The sequence below is a fragment of the Carex rostrata genome, chromosome 27 (assembly GCF_964058835.1).
Source record: "Carex rostrata chromosome 27, lpCarRost1.2, whole genome shotgun sequence".
NCBI lineage: Eukaryota > Viridiplantae > Streptophyta > Magnoliopsida > Poales > Cyperaceae > Carex > Carex rostrata.
Window position 1 is genome coordinate 4,272,225 of NC_135944.1, and position 20,271 is coordinate 4,292,495.

The 20,271-nt window shown below is 33.5% G+C and overlaps 2 protein-coding genes across 2 annotated transcripts; one reads left to right on the forward strand and one right to left on the reverse strand.

The window, feature by feature from the left end:
- Positions 1-3,368: 3,368 nt before the first annotated feature.
- On the reverse strand, positions 3,369-5,411 carry LOC144544740 (senescence-specific cysteine protease SAG39-like). Its single transcript, XM_078293297.1, has 4 exons — positions 5,067-5,411; positions 4,721-4,832; positions 4,032-4,287; positions 3,369-3,921 (listed from the first exon to the last, which is right to left on the reverse strand). The coding sequence occupies exons 1-4, from the start codon at positions 5,394-5,396 to the stop codon at positions 3,600-3,602; spliced, it is 1,020 nt and encodes a 339-aa protein (XP_078149423.1). The 5' UTR covers positions 5,397-5,411; the 3' UTR covers positions 3,369-3,599.
- Positions 5,412-17,299: 11,888 nt separating this feature from the next.
- On the forward strand, positions 17,300-18,989 carry LOC144544990 (uncharacterized). The gene has a single exon (XM_078293547.1). It carries the CDS (start codon positions 17,346-17,348, stop codon positions 18,987-18,989), a length of 1,644 nt encoding a protein of 547 aa, XP_078149673.1. The 5' UTR covers positions 17,300-17,345.
- Positions 18,990-20,271: the final 1,282 nt, after the last annotated feature.

Genomic DNA, 20,271 nt, shown 5'->3' on the forward strand with positions numbered 1-20,271 from the left:
TAGCTGGGGCCAACTACGGTCCCTTCTGGCGTAGTATCAAGAGGATTGCAGCTGTTGAGCTCCTCTCCACTCAACGCTTACATGAATTGTCAGATGTCACACCCTAAATCAGGAATTCTGAATTAAGGTGTGATAATGCCTCACCTCATGTTTATTAAATCAATAAACATGCAAGGCTAATAACTTGGAGAAGAAGACACAAGGAAGACTAAGGTGCTAGCTTTTGGCCGCTCTCACCCCATTCATTTGAAGAGGTACGGTTACTAATTAACTCTATGCTTGCTCACATGTGTGATATGAATCATAAACTGTGTGGATTTATTGCTTTCTTGATCGTAAGATCGTACATTTTAAGACTTGAAAAATTAAAATTGCACAATCTAGCTGCATATAAACCCCAATAGAGGAGCAGGAGACGGAAGCGGAGGTTAAGCAAATAAGAAAGAGACGGCTACTATTTTACCCTTTTTGTGAAAGGCTTATGTTTAATTAAACGCCAGATGTGATCATCCGAGTTTCTACTCTGTACCGTTTGAAAGATCAAGTCAACGATTGCGATTTAATTTGATTTTACTGTACCGCTTGAATGGTACAGAATTTTCAAATCAATAATTTTCTATCTATTTTAAAAATAGTAAAAAAATTCTTAAAAATATATAATTTGTTTTGCAAGTACATATTTATATGGAAATCATGTTGAATAATTCAGATTGACTGTTAGAATTTAAAAAATAAAATTATTAATATGTATTACGGACCAAAGACTCATGACTCAATATATTTTTATATATTCTTTATATCTTACTTTCCAAAGAAAGAGAATTAACATGTTTGACCACATTATTATATTAAAATGGAGTACAACTAAGGTAACTCAAATTCACCCAAGGAATGTTTTAGACTGAATCCGGATAGATTAATTTAAGTACTTTTGCTCTTAGACCACCAAATATTTCATATTTGCAACTTGACCCTTTATGATTTCATGTTTCAATGTGACTAAAGCGACTGAAAGGAAAGAAACTGATGAAGCTTTTTGCCAATAGATAATATTAATTAAAGTATAATATTAGGATTAATAATATGTGAATATAATACTAATAGTATAATCAAGAAGTTTTAGACAGTGAGAATGAGTGAATATTATACATTATTAATTAGAGGTATATTATTGTATCAGATTTGCCTTTTAAAGATTTAAACAACGCAAGAGACGATCAAGAAAATCACTTCAATATCAGGTGCGGGTTTCTTGGACTTTTTGTAAAATTATTTACTTATTTCTTTGTGTGCATTATATTTTTACTTATGAAATTGTGCATGTTGATTCGAACAACCCCTTTGGCTTTGTTTAGAGAATAAATAATATGATTATTTTGTTTGGAACATATGATATGAATAGAATATATCGATTGAGTATAACATTAGCATAAGAAAACGAACGATCGCTGTGAGATGAATGAATGGAAAGGCCGATACACGAGGGCTGTTAGTCGCGATCGGGACCGATATGCGTGGAATGCTAGTCGCAGTCGGCTTCGATGTTGGAAAGGTCGATACATGGGGATTGCTAGTCGTGATCGGGACTGATATGCGGGGAATGCTAGTCGCAGTCGGGTTCGATATTTGGAAGGCCGATACGTGGGGATTGCTAGTCACGGTCGGGACCGATATGCGGGGATTCCTAGTCGCAGTCGGGTTTGATAGTTGAAAGGTCGATACGCGGGGATTGCTAGTCGCGGTCGGGACCGATATGCAGGGAATGCTAGTTGCAGTCGGGTTTGAGATATAACGTATCATAAGCAAAGTAATGATCAGTAATTAATAAGATTTTAAAGTAACAAGTGCTCATATGAATGGTAGTCATTGCACGATAGGGTAATATAGATTGCATTTTAGTTGTTGATTAAATAAAAGGAAGATTTTACAAATATCCGGGCTGGAACTAAATCCCGCACTGAGAGAATGTTTGATCTCTCACCCGTTCCACTTTTATGTGGGTTCCAGAAAATGACGAGGCCAGGAATGAGCACGAATAGAAGGGGCGTGGATTAGGAGGTCAACGAGCAGAGGTAATGAAGATGAAGAATTCAAGCAAGGACAAGAGTGAGACTAATCAACGGAAAGGATTGTGATTGATAAATGCCACATGTTGTTTATTATTGTTTCCATTATTCAATTATTGATACATTGAGCAGGCTTGGCAGTGTTTGTATTACTAGCCATGTCCGTCATAATCGTTTGTTAAACTCGTTTGATTATGAAATAAGTGTGGCTTTATTATATTGTTATTGATAATGTATGCGATGTGCACACGCCTTACGTCTAAATACATGGCGGGTTGTCCCGGGGTGTGACAATAGGCTGAGTGAATGATTTATAGTTTGTATACATTACATGCTTGTATTTTCATGTATTAGATATACAGTGTTCAAATAAACAGTTTACAGTATTATGTAATAAGATTTACAAAATTTAAAATAATTGGAAGTATTATCTAGATGTAGAATAAAAAAATTGTAAAAAATAATGAATTTTTTTTACATTTTTACAATATTCAATGAAACTGTCTATAGAGTCATGTGATAAGAATTATAAAATTCAACAAAATATAATTTGAATTTTTTTTTACCGGTTTACAGTATTCAACGAAACTGTCTACAAAGTAATATGATAAGGTTTATAGAATTCAAAACAATTGAAAGTAGCATTTAGATGCAAATTTAAAATAAAAAGTTTGAAAGAAAAAAAAAATTTATAAAATACAAATTGAAAAATTGAAAAAATAAATTTGAAAAAAATTAAAAATTAAAATTTGTTTACTGATTTATATTATTCAACGAAATTGTCTACAGAGTTATGTGATCAGATTTTCAGAATTCAAAACAATTAAAAATAGCATCTAGGTGCAAATTTAAAAAAAAAAATTGAAAACAAAAATTAAAATTTGAATTTTTTTACCGTTTACAGGATTCAACGAAATTATCTAAAGAGTTATGTGATAAAATTTACATAATTTAAAATAATTGAATGTAGTATCTAGAAGGATATTTGAAAAAAAAAAGTAGAAAAAAAGTTTTGCAAAATAGAATTGAAAAAAAAACTTTGTACTGTTATTTGCATCTAATTATGAAGCATATTATAGACCCAGTTGTTGTTAGGAAAAAACTTTTGGTTCTATGTGCTTGATAAAATCATGGCTGTTGTTTGTAGAAAGATGGCTGATGAAGTTTTCAGTTGATGCAGTTAAACAAAGTTAGTCATAGATTGCCATTGGAGAATGCTGATCATTATCGTATATATGCAAACTTGCAAAGTGTACGGCTACCTTTGTTTATGAAAGTGGAAATAAAATTAAAGCTTGAATATAGGCCCAACTGAAAGCTTTCAAGATGGACAACTTACAATAATACTTATTACATAATCTTGCAGTACACACTGAGGTGTTGGATATGATGCTTATACATAAGCATTGACAACTGACTTCTGCTAATATTAGTATTACAACATGTATCTATAAATTGTTTACTAGCAACACATTTATTAAATCCAAACTTAAGTAAGATATGCAAATACAGTTTCATCAACCATTCACTGAATTATACAGTTGGATATGATGCGTACAAAGTAATGCCACATAGACCTCCATCCGAACCAATGTCACGTTGCATCTGCATGTACCCTGCCTCGCCCCAGTCTGAACCCCACGAGTTCTTGACTAGCCAGTAATTGGTCCCTGCAGATGAACCATAGCCAACGACTGCAACAGCATGGTCCAATTTGTTTCCACAATACCCTGTGAAGAGACCACCCTTATAGAATTGGAAATCCTTCCCAGAACCCTCTAGCGCTACCGCGACCGGCTGGTTTGCCACTGCATTTAGCAATGCTGCTTCACTGTTTTGCACCATTTGATAGCCGCTAATAATTTTTGCCACAAAATAAAAAATAATAAATGAATACCAATATAGATAACTTTTATATTAGGTGAAATTAGTATCTTTAAGTTAGAGGTATTAATAGGTTCAGACCTGATAGTTGCGGCAGAAGCAGACATTCTTTTGGAATTACAGAGCCCTTGTTTTTGGGTGTAAGGGTAATTGCTTTCAGTTGCGAGGCCTCCGTTTCTTATAACAAATTTGTAGGCCTCCTCCATGTTGCCGCCTTGACATGAGCCCTTCCCAGTGCAATCCAGAACCTCCTGCTCTGACAAGGACATCAGCTGGCCGGTTTTTATTTTCACAATGCTTTCTATTGCTGCCACTGACGCGAATGCCCAGCAAGATCCTTTGTATGAATTGAATTCAATTAGTTTAACTGAGGTTTATTCATTTTGGGTTATGATATTATTACTAACTTGGCCCAGCACTGGTGGGCACCATACCAATACCAGTTTGGTACTGATTGCTTCTTAGCCACTTAGGATTAGGTAAGCATAAATATATACTGAATTATAGGGCCACGAATATGAACTTTGTTCTGCTATGCTGAGTCATTTTTTTGTTCAGTCTTGTACGAGGATATACCAGTAGAAATAATATAATTTGGTTTCAACCAATGGCTTTTCTTATGATGGTCAGGAAGTAATCTTATTTGTTTAAAAACTTAACAGACGTTGCTATATGAAATTAAACACCAACAATATTAAAATTGATTACAACAGTATAGTTGGTAAGGAATAAGTCTGTGGAGAGGTGTTAAATGGTTATCGCGCACATACCACATTGGTATTGATTCTTGACCCCAGTAACTGCACCATGATCTCTCCAGTCCATTTCACTTGGCATATTATCTAGATTTGCATACGTAAAAGGTTGTTCCACCTTTGTTTCCTGTGAGACAAAATCAGAGAATATAAGTTATTCCTAGCTATTGCAAAGCCTGTTTCATGAAATGAGAGCAATGCTAAGTGATATCATGTAACAGTGTTTGCAAGCAATTAGTTGGTTCAACAAGCATATTAGTGGTATCTAAGTACTTCATCTTTTCCATAGTAGAAAAAGCGAAAGGTTTGTCACTTGAGCAAAAGTAACTGATACAAATATAAGAGAATAGAAATCAAGCACCTCTTTTACCGCCGAAGGTTTTGGCTTAAAGCCAAGGTAGGAGGCCTTGAACTCTTCATTGGTCAAATCAGCAAACCGGTTCAGGCCAAGCCGGTACGTGCGGTTTCCACCACGGTTGACGGATAGCACGTACTCAGCATTAGCTTTGAATATTTCAAAGCGGTGTGCCTTCTCTTCAGCATCTTTGTATACAAGCCCATATTGTGCCATCCATTTCTCGTATCGTGCGGACATTGGCATCTCAACAGTAGACAAATCAGTGGCAACAGTCAAGGATACAAAGGCAAGTAGTATTGCTACTAGCCATACACTTTGAGAAATGAAAGACATGGTTGGTTGATTTTGCTTATAGCTTCTGGTAAGGTGCTTGGTGTAGTTATCTTTGCAACAACTGAGATGGTGTATTTATAGATGAGTTTATTTATGGGAGGGAATTTTTTAGGCAAATGGGACCGTATATAAGAGGGAATCATTTAACAATGACGAAAGATATCTCAACGCCCATTCATTGAAATGGTTTGCATTCAAAATGACGTACCTGTAAAAATAAATAATAAGATAAATACAGAAATTGACCACTAAAAGTGAAAAGATTATGCCTATATCTCATAATTTTCACTAAGCTCATTAGGACTTAAAACCTTTTATGTGCTTCTGTTACTTGGTTGAAAATAACATGGTTCATGTAATTTAATTCAGTAGATTCATGTATTATTCTTTAAACATCTATAAACAACCAAAGTATATAAAAATGAAGTTGATCAATTTATTTTCTGTGTACAAAATATTTTGTGGAGCTAAGCTGTTAAGGTGTGAATTTCTTTGAAAGCTTCTAATCCGTTTTAATTGGTCTTACAAAAGTTGTATTTAAAATATAAAGTAGGGATGAAAAACTGGAAACTCTGTTTTGAAAATCCTTATCAATAGGAATTTGCTCTAGCAAATTGGGGACAGAAGAAATTCGAACAACACACAAGCTTAAAGTTACAAATGGTAATTTCAAATTGCAATAGAAATTAGCTTAAATTAAAAATTAGCTCTGCAAAATATTGGAGTCTAATCAAGGAACATGGTGGTTTCTTCCAATCACAACATGTATTTTCCTTTTTTTTTTTTTTATGTTAGTACCTTGCCAGTCCAACTAGTAGAAGAGGACGAGCAAGAAGTGGTAGTGCTACGTACATCAAGAGGCAGAGGTTTGGTTTGAATAAGATTTTGATCGAGTGGTTCCTTTGATGCTTTCATATTGTCAGTAAATGTAGTTTACTGTTTTATTTAATTGGGTTGCTTGTTTTTTCTTTCATTAACCCTTTTAGTCATGCTGGGTTGCATAAAACTATTCAGATAGATGGTGTTGTTGAGGTGGTTTGGTGGCAGCTAGTAAATACAATTTAGGTCGTTTATTGTAATGCTGTTCTAACTGGTATCATCAGTCATCACCATGTAGTATCATTCTTTTTAATATATATTTTCGAATGGAATTAGTGGGTGTCCAAATGGGAAAGAAGGAATTGTCTTAATTTTTTACTTCTATAAAGTTTTTACAAAGAACACTATAATAACTTATGTTCCACTTGTTCCATTCAATAAATTTTCTCGGATGTTGACCTGAGAAGATTAAGCTGCCACTATTTTCCAGTCACACTTACCTGACTTGACAACTGGGCTCAAAAGTAGTGCACGTTCCCTTTTCCATGCTCAGCAAACATTCAAAGGCTAAGGAACTTCTTGATTGAGTTGGATTGACACATATGAGGCTCTCAATTATCAGAACATTTTCATTGAGGTTGTTTGGCACATTCAAAGGCAAAGGTCACCTTATGTAATGCAAATTAGATCAGGTTGCATTTGCAAGATGCTATCTGAAACTTCTGATCGAGTGTCTCATATCTGTCAATTCAATTTAATAAAATAGTTCTTTGGCCATTGAATGTTTGTTAAGCAGGGAAAAGGTAACCTGCACAACTTTTGAGCCCAGTCGTCAAGTCAGGGAAGTGTGACTGGAAAACAACTAGCATTTTTATGGGATGTTATGTAACTAGCTGCCACTAAAACACCTCAATAACACAATGTATCGGAATAGTTTTATACAACCCAGCACGACAAAAAGACAATCAAGCAACCCAATTAAATAAAACAGTAAACAAAAGCAACTGACAAAATTAAAGCAACAAAAGCACCACTTAAGAAAATCTTATTCAAAACCAACCTCTGCCTATCCATGTTGCACTACCACCTCTTGCTCGTTCTCTTCGACCAGTTGGACTGGTATGGTACTAACATAAAAAAAAGGAAAAACACGCATTGTAATTTGACGAAAGTGCAATGTTCCTTGACTAGAATCAAATATTTTGAGGAGCTAATGTTTATTTTGTGCTAATTTCTACCGCAATTTGAAGTTTAGATTCATAACATTAAGCATGTGTATCCTTCAAATTTTTTCTATCCACAACTAGCTAGAACGAATTGCTACTGAGAAGATTCTTCAATACAGAGTTTGTAATTTTGTATCCCTACTTTATATTTTAATATTTTATATGTATTTTATACTTTTTTCAAGTATAAATACTTCGGTGCAACTTGCAATGAATACTCAATAGTTGACTGGATACTCTCAGTCATGCCCGGATAGGAAGGCAATAAATTCATCAATTCGATTGATCCCATAAATTAAGTTATTAGTCAAGTCTCTCCTCAATTCTATCCACATATATTTTCTTTTCAATTGCAATCACTCTACATGAGTCTCTACTCAATCTCTTCTTTTCTCACAAACAAATTTCTACATTCCTTGTCATTTCTTTTTCACAATAGAATGTGGACCCAACTTGCTACTTATTACATATATTCCTTGTCATTTATCTTCCTGGTATATATATTATTATTTTTTTTTTGTTTGCTTATGAGCATGTTTCTTTTAGTTTTTATTATTTTATTTGTAATAAAAACAAGCAAACCAATTTTGAATATAAAACTGTATCTTCATCCTTTTGTTCATAGCAATTCAGGAATGTGGAATGATACTTCACTTTTTGAAAAAAAAAGAAAGAAGAAAAATACAAAACTAATAAGAAAAAAGAAGAACATACACAAAACAATGAAAGCTTTGGGGTAGTACCTGAGCAATTATCCCCTTATGTCTCAATGTTACTTCACTGCTCCTGTTTTCCCCATGAAGCTGGAATCTGTTAGAAATAATATATATTTTGGTGGAGGGAAGAGAGAAATGTCCAACACAAATTCTGAAAATTTTGTATTCAAACTCTATTTCTTCTCTCTTACACACACAAAATAAACACAACATCTATATGTAAACCTAAGTTAACCTTTAAGCTTCCTAAAAACATAGAGAAGCATTATTTATAAAATGGAGAGATATTGATTCCTTTTCTGCAATTTAATGTCAATACAATCAAATTTTAAGGAGCATTCTTTCTTATTTTATCCGAAGACGATGTTAAAAAAAAAAAACAAGAAACAAATAATTACTTTCTATAATATAAATTATCACTTGTTATTTAGTGAATTATTATTTCTTGTTGTACAAATAATACGTTTCATAAAATTGTTGTTTAGAATATTTCTAATTTAGGTTTATTTTTTTGTGTAATTACATTACTTCGTAAGTTCCTCTTCCTGTAGTACCAAAATAGGTATTTTTACAATCGATAATGTTTCACAATTCTCTTTGATGGTTTTGATACTACATAAAAGTGAAACAAATATGAGTGATATTTTGTCATAATTTTCTTATTTTATTGCATTTGTTTTAGCTATTTAATGATGTGTATACACTCTACATTGAAGAAATCCGTTGGTGCAACTCAGTAGTTAGAAGTGAAACAATAAATCTGGAGGCATGAAATTAATACAAATAAAAGAAAGCATCCTAGTTCCAACATAGTGGTAATTGTAACAAAATGGAAAGATAGATTTGGCCCTTGGGAATTCCCAGTTCATTTTCCCATGGTCTTCTAGGTTTGCCTTTTCCTCTTATTTGCTGCTAGTCAATAGCCTTATCTTTAGGCCCACCTTCTTCCTTATTTTATCATTCATTTCTTCATTCATTTTCATTTTTCCTCCATGTGTATTGTATGTCTTATAGAATATATATAGAGTATTTAATTTTTCCAAGAGGTTGAAGAACTAGTTAGAGAAGTGGATGTTAAGAAAGAACAAAACAAAAATTATCACTTGCTATAGTAAGAATTACTTATATAGTGAATTATTAAACAAGTAGTTGCATTTCTTTCTTGTTAAAATTTAGAGATTACGATGTTTGCATAGGTATATATGTGTATACCATGAAGAAACACATTCATTCATCTTTTAGAAGTAGAACAATCTGAAGGCATAGAATGGATGCAAGCAAGGTTCCTAGATATTACAAAATTGTAATAAATGGAAACATGGACTAATTTATACCTTGGGAATTTCCACTCGTGGCATGAGGTGCTTGTATTCCCTTGTAGTTGCATGCTTGAGCGCCCTTGCTGTGCCCTGTCTTCCCAATACTGTAAATCATCTATACCAAGAAAGACATTTTTCATCTCATAGCTAGGTTAGCAATTGCAATCAATCTGTAGATACACACTGAAGAGGCTTATCCTACAACTATGACAATGACTAGGACTAGGACAGTAACTATGACTATGACGAGGACTGTAACTATTGATAAATATTTACACATAATTATTTCTTAAAGTATTTTTACCACTCTTGCTGCATGTTATTTCTCAGTGGTCCAACATTTACACATAATTATTTCTTAAAATATTTTTAAATTGTGTGGCTTAGGTGCTAGAGCTACTCTTTCTGTTATAGGGAAAACTTTTCTTTTTCAATTTTAAAACACACTTAGGCTGCACAAAATGAATTTAGCAATATATCCACAGAGAATTTAAACATAGCTAAATACAATGATTAAAATAAGCGTACAGTCCTTTTATTTATGCAATTCTATAGGTCCAGTTGTGAATCTGCAATTCGCAGATGACACCCTTTTATTTATGCAAGCTGATCCCAAAATTGTTTTAGCTCTCAAATTACATCTTATAGCTTTTGAAAATCTTTCTGGGATGAAAATCAACTATGCTAAATCTGAGATGGTTGCCCTTAACTTACAATCACATGAAGGGGATCAGTTGGCACAGCTCTTCGGTTGTAAGGTGACTGGTTTGCCTATTACCTACCTTGGTTTGCCTTTACATTATAAAAAACCAAGCATTCTTGATTGGCAATCAGTTATAGATAAAATTGAATCTCGGATTCAAGGTTGGAAAGGTAAACTTCTCTCTTATGGTGGTAGGATTACTCTTTTGAATTCAGTTTTGTCGTCTATACCAATCTATTGGCTATCTGTATTTGTTATGCCAGCTAAGATCAGAATGAGAATTGACCAATTAAGAAGACGGTTTATGTGGTATGGGGGTAATACTGTTAGGAAAAAATATTGCTTGGTGTTATGGGAAATTGTGTGTAAAAGTAAAAATCAAGGTGGATTAGGTATTATCGACTTAAAGAGACTTAATCAAGCCTTATTGGCCAAGTGGTGGGTACGATTTCATGATTCCACTATTGTTGGAAAATGGAAGTCTATTGTGTTGACTAAATATGGTCCTTATGGTTTTTCTTCCACTTGTTCACCTTTTTGGAAGGGTATCCTTAAAGGAGCACCTGTAGTTGAAGTGGGTTTCTCTAGAAAATTGGGAAATGGTTCCACTATTCAGTTTTGGCATGATCGATGGATTTCAGAACATCCACTTGCTAGTTTATTTCCTAATTTATATAACATATCAGCTGATCCTGATTTGTTGGTTATTGAAGCTTTTCCAAATAATTCTTTACATCTTTCTTTTAATAGACAACTAACTGGTGTGTTATTAAATGACTGGAATGCTTTATCTTCCTTATTGATTGACTGCAAACCCGATTCTAGCCTACCAGATTCATTACTTTGGAGATGGTCCTCTAAAGGGGCATTCTCTGTACATTCTTATTATCTCTGGCTCGAATATGGTGGTATAGTCAATAATGAATTTACTTCAATCTGGTCCTCCAAACTCCCCCTCAAGATTAAAATTTTTCTTTACCTTCTTAAAAGAAACAAAATTTTGACTAAGGAAAATCTCATATCTAGAGGGTGGACTGGTGATACTTCTTGCTCTTTTTGTGGTGCTTTTGAATCCACTGACCATCTTTTTGTTCATTGTCCATTCACTATTCAAATTTGGAAATGGATTGCAGCTCACAATAATTTTATTTTTGATGGCTACTCAATGGACAATGTTTGGTTTCTTAATGCTGCTATCCCTCTCAAAAACAAGCCAGTCGTAGAATTGGTTAGGGGTGCTGTACTTTGGTGTATTTGGCTTGAACGTAACAAAATTTGCTTTCAAAATCATTCTTTGCCAACATTGCAGGTGGTTGGTTCAAAGATAATCTCTTTAGCATCTTTTTGGTCTAAGACTCTTAATGATGGTTCTATGTTGCACTTATCTTTAATATTACCTCTTCATACTAATGACATGCCATGCCAGGTCATGATACCATTAGGGGCAGAGGTGGATTCTCAGGTCCGAGATTTGGCACTAATTTCAGAAATACAGGATTCAGAAGATACAATCCCTATGCGTGGGATAGAGTTCCTCAATAGCTGATGCCTTTCTACTTGGTTTTTTTAGCTTAGTACCAGTATTGGTTCTGTGCTATCTTTAGTTTTAGTGTTGACTTGTATTTTCTTTTCTTGTTAGCTTTTGGAGTATGGTTGACTTGCCTTTGTTTTTGTTACTGGAATGATTCCAGTTTGTGTAAACTGTGCTAGTTCTAGATTTTTGGAGCTGGTTACAGTAAGACTATATGATTTCTAATGAAATCGGTGGGAAAACCCACTTTTCAAAAAAAAAAAATAAGCGTACAGTCCTCCTAGTCACTCCCTCAGCGAAAGGGAAACACCTAAGTAATCAGAGCGTAGGTTGCCGAGGGGCAACCACAAATTAAAAGCACACAAATAAAACATCTACAATACATAAACAATTTTTGGAGCAAAAAAGACCGTAGATTAGATTTAGGCAATATCTGTCTGCAGGTAGTAGAAAACCATATACCTCTTCTTCATTGTTCATATTGTACACATAAATAATCATTCAAAACTTTGGCAGAACTTGTGAAACATAGGTCTAATATTAAATAATCAGGGAATGTGTTGATCACCGTGGTCCGCTCTAAACAAAGTGATATGAAAACGAAACGAAAGGAATGTAATTATGTACCGGTTGAGAAAGGAGATGGGCTTATGAAATTATTTTAGTCAGAGAAGCTAGAACATACTTTTCAGGAACAAAGAGGAAAGGGAAAAGAAATTTATAATCCCCTTCTCCAGCTCCCCTTTGAGATACCTGTCCTAGAGAAACCAAGTGGGAATTGAAGCCTAAATTAATAAATAAAACCAAAGGAAAATAATATCTCCAGTACACTATGCAACCAATGTATTAAATGCAACCTCAATCGAGCCGTCAACATGGTGTAAGCTATGTAACCAATGTACACTGAAAATGTGAGAAAACTGAGAAGAATTGTGAAGATTAATTGCTTCAAATTGTATTACTAGCTAGATAATCTTTTGTTACTCATAAAAGAAAAGTTAATTTTTATTACGTATTGTGATTTGCTATATAAAGTTATTTGGTATGTAACTTTATGAATTTTATATTGTCATATTTGCATTACTAGGATTGAGGGCATTTCTCTATGTTGGCTCAGTGATTCTCTTATACACACTCGACTGTATAAAAAATAAAATAAATAATAAGTAATGAAAATCGAAAGTATAGAGCTGGTCACTTGCCACTGAATGAGCAGTCAATACGCTATGCTTGACTAAATAATTCTGTAGTTTAATTACACATGCTGATTAGTCAAGTCTCTCCTCAATTCTTTCTCTAAATATTTTATTTCCAAGTGAAATCAATCTGCATCAGTTTAAAAACAACTTTGTTAGTACATGGATCAATTTCATTTCAATTTCACATAAGGTTGTGAACCCTTTACTTCATATTCAATTATTCTTCTATACATAATAATTTTTTAACTATTACCATATTTATTTTATTTTCTTTATGGTTCTACCTGAAGAGGAAAAAAATATATATATATAAAATAAATTACGACTTGATCAAACACGCAAATTCATTTTGGTGGAAACACACCCAAATCCTACAATTTGCTATTTAATTACTAGAACGACTCCATTATGAGAAAATTCTTCAAAACAGAGTTTCCAATTTCTCATCCTAAATTTGTTATTTAATATTTTATTGGCATCGTAGTTATTTCATTGGTAATCATAACATCTTTATAAAAAGCTATTAAATCATCCGACTCACCAAATAACAATAAGTTATTTGTCGTTCATTCAAACAAAGGGCCCGCCATCAAACATCATAGATCTTCATTCTTGCTACTTGTTCAGAAGGAGACAAAGAAAAGATAAGGTAAAGAAAATTTATGTGGTCATCAAGACGAAGTATTTGATTTGATCATTGCATTATAAGTCAATCTATAAATCAGAGTAAGTCAACGGTTTAACATTGAAGAAAAATCTTCTTTATGGTTAATTAAACAGAATTTTGTTAGAGGTAAAGAAATCTCTATTTACTTATTACGTTTTTTTTTTTTTTGAAAAATCTAATTGAATAGGTTTTATTAGCTTTGTTAAAATAGATAATATGGTTATTTGTTATGAAACTCTTTTACGCAATTTTTGTCAAAATTGGCAACCATATAATATAGATAGAAGTGATATTTTTTTTTCACTTTCTCATTCATCAAATAATTAAATTCATCGAACCGAACTAAAGGGTACATATATATTCACTCTACAGCAGTTCATGGAATATTATTTTCTTTCCAATTGCAATCCCTCAACATCAGTTTCCTCATCTATTTTTCTCTAATAAACTCATTACTATATTCCCTTTTGTTCTCTTTCAACAATAAATTGTTGACCTGTAAATTATTCTATATATTCAAACCCATACCTGTTAGCTTAGTAAATTATTGATCATTATTCACATCTTTGAATTTTTCTAAAGCCGAACCTAAATATTTTGAACATACTTCGAATTAATAAGGTTTCAATCCACGTGTTATTATTTCTGAAGTTCCTTTATATCATTATGACTACGGTTTATAAGTTTATAATTTATAGACTTGTATTATTCAAATCATTTGATATCTTAGACAAACTAATCGAATTTCGAAAACCAAAACGCATCCGAAGGTCCAACAAATCAAAAGCATATCCAAAAGTTATGTACTACTAATTCTAAAAGTGATCATATATATAGATGATCTTGTCCAAGATGTGATATATATACGGTTTCGATTGACTGTTTGGAATTTCAAAACTTTGAAAATGTAGAGTGTAATTCGGTGTCACCAAAAAAAGGTGTAATTGGATCCCTCCTCATATATATATATATATATATATATAGAGAGAGAGAGAGAGAGAGATATGAGCTACGGTGAGTTGCGAAGTAAAATGCGTTTCTACTTCACACTGTATTTTCATTTTGAAAGTCCAAACCATCGATTCGAACCGTTAGATGTGATCTCCATATTGAAATGTGCTTGGACACCAAATTTTACATTTTTTGGAATTTTTTTACTATTTATTAAGCAATTTTGAAAACTGCTGTTTTGCTGTGAACAGTAAAAATTTCTGGACCATCGGATCAGCGATTTTCAAAATTGCTTAATAAATAGTAAACAAATTCCAAAAAATGTAAAATTTGGTCTCCAAGCACATTTAAATATGGAGATCACATCTAACGATTCAGATCGGTCGTTTGGACTTTCAAAATGAAAATACGGCGTGAAGTAGAAACGCGTTTTACTTCGCAACTCACCGTAGCTCATCTCTAGATCATATATATATATATATATATATATATCTGTGTGTGTGTGTGTGTGTGTGCGTGTGTGTGTGTATATATATATAGAGAGAGTTAGGCTGGGGTGCTATGGATAGCATAGTGACCTCTATGCTACGGCTCAATATTCGAGTTTTCAAAATCCAAACGGTCGATCCGAACCGTTCATCTTATTCTCCATATTAATATCTGCTTGGAGACCAAATTTTATAATTTTCTGAATTTTTTTACTATTTATTAAGCCACTTTGAAAATCGCTAATCCAACGGTTTTACTGTTTTGTGCAGCGACCGTTGGATCAACAATTTTGTAAAATACTTAATAAATAGTAAAAAAATTCATAAAAATGTAAAATTTGGTCTCCAAGCAGATATTAATATGGAAAATAAGATGAACGGTTCGGATCGACCATTTGCATTTTGAAAACTCGAATATTGAGCCGTAGCATAGAGGCCACTATGCTATCCATAGCACCCCAGCCTAACTCTATATATATATATATATATATATATATATATATATATATATATATCTGTGTGTATATATATATATATAGAGAGAGAGAGAGAGAGTGACTAATGTGCATTCGAATATATATGGGCCGAAATACATATGGTCCAAATTCGACTTTTCAAAATTCAAACGATCGATTCGAACCGTTCAACTTGTTCTCCATATTAATATGTGCTTGGAGACCAAATGTTACATTTTTCTGAATTGTTTTACTATTTATTAAGTATTTTACAAAATTGTTGATCCAACGGTGGCTGCTGATTTTACTGTTTTGTTAAGCCACCGTTGGACCAACAATTTTGTAAAATACTTAATAAATAGTAAAAAAATTCAAAAAAATGTAAAATTTTATCTCCAAGCACATATTAATATGGAGAACAAGATGAACGGTTCGAATCGACCATTTGAATTTTGAAAAGTCAAATTTGGACCGTATGTATTTCAGCTTATATACATTCGAATGCACATTAGTCACTCTCTTTCTATATATATATATAGAGAGAGAGAGAGAGAGAGTAAGGCTACTATACATTGCAATACATAGGCATTTTTATACATTAGACTATAAATCATTGGATTCAAAGTTCAAATAACCATTTATCTTGTTCTCCATATTTTGACTTTAAATCCAGTGATTTATAGTCCAATTGATAAAAATGTATGTACATTGCAATGTATGGTAGCCTTACTCGTGTGTGTGTGTGTGTATATGTGTATATGTGTGTGTGTGTGTGTGTGTGTGTGTGTGTGTGTGTAATATACACATACATATATAGATATAGATATACATATGTATATATGGATACATATACACATATGTATATGGATATACATATATAGGTATCCATATGTATATATGTATAGATATGCAGATATATATATATATATGTAAAAGATAGAGGTTTATAATTTAAATTATTGCATATAGAGGTTTAAGTGCTTACAAATATCATTGTAAAAGATTATACACATAACTTTAAATGCTTAGATATGACACTAGAAACAAAAGTTAAACATTAAATAAATGAGGGGCGCATTTGGGGATTTATTTGGAGAGCAATTATCAAACTCTTTATATATATATACTTTAGTCAATTTAATATCTTATATAATCATAATATTAGGCCCTTAGAGGCCCGCTAATGTCCAGGCCCAAATTGCCCCCCAGACAATTCCACTAGTGGAAGGCCATGACAGCTACAAATTATGTATAACATATTTAAACAAGTTAAACATAACTCACACGGTTCTTATTACTTTTTACACGGTTGGCAAATTTTATTGAAGTTTTTAAAACCAAATACGTGGACAAATCTATAATTTCTTTTTTGTTCAAAATCAGGAACCATGGATGAGAGATATTTTTGAGGAATGAAACAAACATTTTTTTAATTTGTTCCCTCTACAATTAATTATACCTTCAGCTAGAGTAACTGATTAAATTTTGGCATTTAAAATAAACATTTTGGGTTGTTGATGAGCTGGAAAGACTTGACCACTGGTCTCAAAAGTCATGCAAGTGCAAGTTCCCTTTTCCCCAATTACCTAATATTTGATGAAATCATTTTCAAGAGTCTTTTTCTTCCAATCAATGAGAATAATAATTGAACAAGTGGATCCACTTGTAGCCAAGGAGAACAAATTCTGCTAGAGGTATAGAACTTTACCCTTTTTTAATCAGTCAAAGTCATGCACACGCGTTTTATTAAATTTATACTTTGTTATTATTTTAATTCTTATTCATGCATGATCTTATATATATCGATATACTTACATTTCTTCAATTAAGAACTACTCCAAATTGGCTTGTTTCCTCATTTTCCATACTCCTGCAATGGCACATGATGCACTTGTTTCCATATTACTTCTTCTCTTCTCTTTCTTCATCAAACCCCCCACTCTAACAGAAGCCCACTGCCTTCCCGACCAGCGTCATGCCTTGATCAAACTCGAGCAAGGTTTCAACACCACTGAACTCCAGTCATGGAATGCAAGTACTGACTGTTGCATATGGGATGGCATCACATGCGATGAGAAAACCGGTATGGTGACTGCACTCAACCTTACCAACCGGTCCATCTCAGGCGAACTCAACCAAGCTCTGTTCAATCTCAGCTCTCTTCGGTACGTCAACCTTGCTGACAACAACTTCTATAATATTACCCTTCCACAAACCGGATTTGAGCGACTTGATAATTTAACCCATCTCAACTTATCCTATTCTGGCTTTGTCGGTCAAGTTCCAATCGGCATCTCTACCCTCAGAAACCTTATCTTACTTGACTTATCAGACTTCTCCAGTACTAGTACCAATACCTTGTATCTCCATGATACTGGCCTAAAAACCTTTCTCAGCAACCTCACCAATCTCCAAGTTCTTCGCTTGGATTCAGTCGACATTTCACTTGATGAATATGAGTGGGGCAACACAATTTTTCAAGTAGGCTCAGCTCTCAAGGAGCTATCCATGGCATCTTGTGGATTACGGGGAAATTTCCCCGATGAAATATTCCACCTTACAAATCTAACGAAACTTGATTTATCAGACAACTCAATGTTGTCAGGACAACTGTCAGAATTCAAGAAGCGAAGCTTACTGCAATCTTTGGATCTTGCAAATACCAATTTCAGTGGTCCAATACCAGATTCAATTGGAAATCTCCAATACTTATTGAAATTGAGTCTTTTCAACTGTAACTTCTATGGAGAAGTTCCGCCTTCAATAACAAACCTTACAAGACTCGAATATTTGAACTTAGGATCAAACAAATTGACAGGTACGATTCCCATGTTTTTGTTTTCACACCCTTCATTGCAAATTTTGCAACTATCTAAAAACCAATTGTCAGGATATCTACCCAAGTCCTCAAATGGATCATCAATTTTGGAAGTTATTAATCTTTCCTACAACAATCTTCAAGGACAACTATTAACTTCCCTATTTAAATATCCCCAGCTCGTTCGATTAATTCTTGAATCAAATAACTTCAATGGTACATTCAATTTAGATGTCATCAAGCATAATATGAATCTTGAATTTTTGTATCTCTCCAACAACAAGTTGTCAATTATTGAAGGAAAAAAACATAACGAATCATTCTATGCCTCATTTCCCCAATTACAAGGACTAAGTCTGTCATCGTGCAATTTAACAATGTTTCCTTCTTTTCTGAGTTATCAAACAAATATTTTTGTCATAGACCTCTCAAATAATAGTCTCTCCGGAGAGATTCTCCATTCCATTTGTAATGTGACGTTGCCTTCAGTGCTTGATCTTTCATATAACAATTTAACTAGTACAGTTCCACCTTGCCTTCTAGGAGATACAGAATTGGAAGTGCTTAACCTGAAAAGTAACAAATTAAGAGGGCCATTACCACAAAATATTAGTCAAGCATGTGCACTTCAGGCAATAAATCTGAACGGAAATTTAATAAATGGAAGTTTGCCCGAATTACTAATGTATTGTAAAGTGTAAACCCCTTGAGATCTTAGACCAGGGAAACAATCAGATAGCGAACAAATTTCCATATTGGCAGGGAAATCTTGAAAATTTGAGAGTTCTTGTCTTGGGATCAAATATGTTTTATGGAAAAATTGCAGACATGGAAATCAAAACAAATGGAAATGATTCCTTCTTTCCCATGCTAAAAGTTCTTGACCTTTCTTCAAATCATTTCAGTGGTACAATGCCTAAAAATATTTTTGTGAATCTGAAAGCTATGATGGTTGCATCAAATACAAATCCCCTATCTTACATTACGTATGTAGCTTCAATCTCATACAAAGGTCTGAGTTTAGATCTCATAAACTCACTTGGCATATTCAGCTACATTGATATGTCAAATAATGAATTTTCGGGGAGAATACCCGGAGAGATCGGGCAACTCAAGTCACTTGATGTTCTTAACCTATCACATAATGCCCTAATTGGTCCAATTCCATCCCAATTTGGTAAATTACAACAACTTCAATTACTGGATTTTTCCTCCAACCAGCTTTCCGAACACATTCCTCAAGAACTCACCTCTCTCACCTTTCTTTCTGCACTAAATCTCTCATACAACAATTTGGTTGGAGAAATACCACAAGACCAACAATTTTCGACCTTTTCGAATGCTTCTTACTTGGGTAATCCCGGATTATGTGGTAGTCCTTTATCAATGCAGTGCCCAACAACTCCTTCAAATGATGGGTTTAATAAAGGTTTTCCTCCAAGGTCTTCTACTGATGTAATTGAGCTTTCTGTTTCTGTTGGATTAGGGCTTGGTGTGGGATTTGCATCTGTAATTTGGACTCTGGTATCATGGAAGAATGGGAGAGAGAGGTTTAATTTAATTGTAGATAGGTTTTACTTTCGACATTTTTACTGATTGATGTATGTAAGAGCTTTCTATTAATAAGTAGGTACGAACCACTGTATTTTCTAAGAGCTTGGACTATGAAATGCCAATTTTTTATCCTATGCAAAGTTGTGGTTAGGAAATTTTTGTATGATTGTTACTTAACGTAGGCATCACTATTCTCCCAAATGCCATATAGGGAGATAGGAATGGATTCGTCAATAGTCGCCATTTGGTTCGTCAATTTATCATTCATTCATTTTCCAACTGTTCTGTTATTCAAATGATGATGAGGCTAATTGTGCAATACACATGTACAAAAGTTGAGGCTAATTATTAAAATGATGAGATTAATTATCCAAATGGTCCAAACTAGCACTGCACTCACCTATTTTTAACCTTATGATCTTAGTCAGA

Excerpts from the sequence above, each read along its gene's own strand:
- LOC144544740 (XM_078293297.1), bottom strand. The coding sequence starts at position 5,396 with ATGTCTTTCATTTCTCAAAGTGTATGGCTAGTAGCAATACTACTTGCC. Across the intron at positions 4,833-5,066 it reads AACCTTCGGCGGTAAAAGAG|GAAACAAAGGTGGAACAACC; the intron begins GTGCTTGATTTC and ends TTTGTCTCACAG. Across the intron at positions 3,922-4,031 it reads GCTTCTGCCGCAACTATCAG|CGGCTATCAAATGGTGCAAA; the intron begins GTCTGAACCTAT and ends AAAAATTATTAG.
- LOC144544990 (XM_078293547.1), top strand. The coding sequence starts at position 17,346 with ATGGCACATGATGCACTTGTTTCCATATTACTTCTTCTCTTCTCTTTC.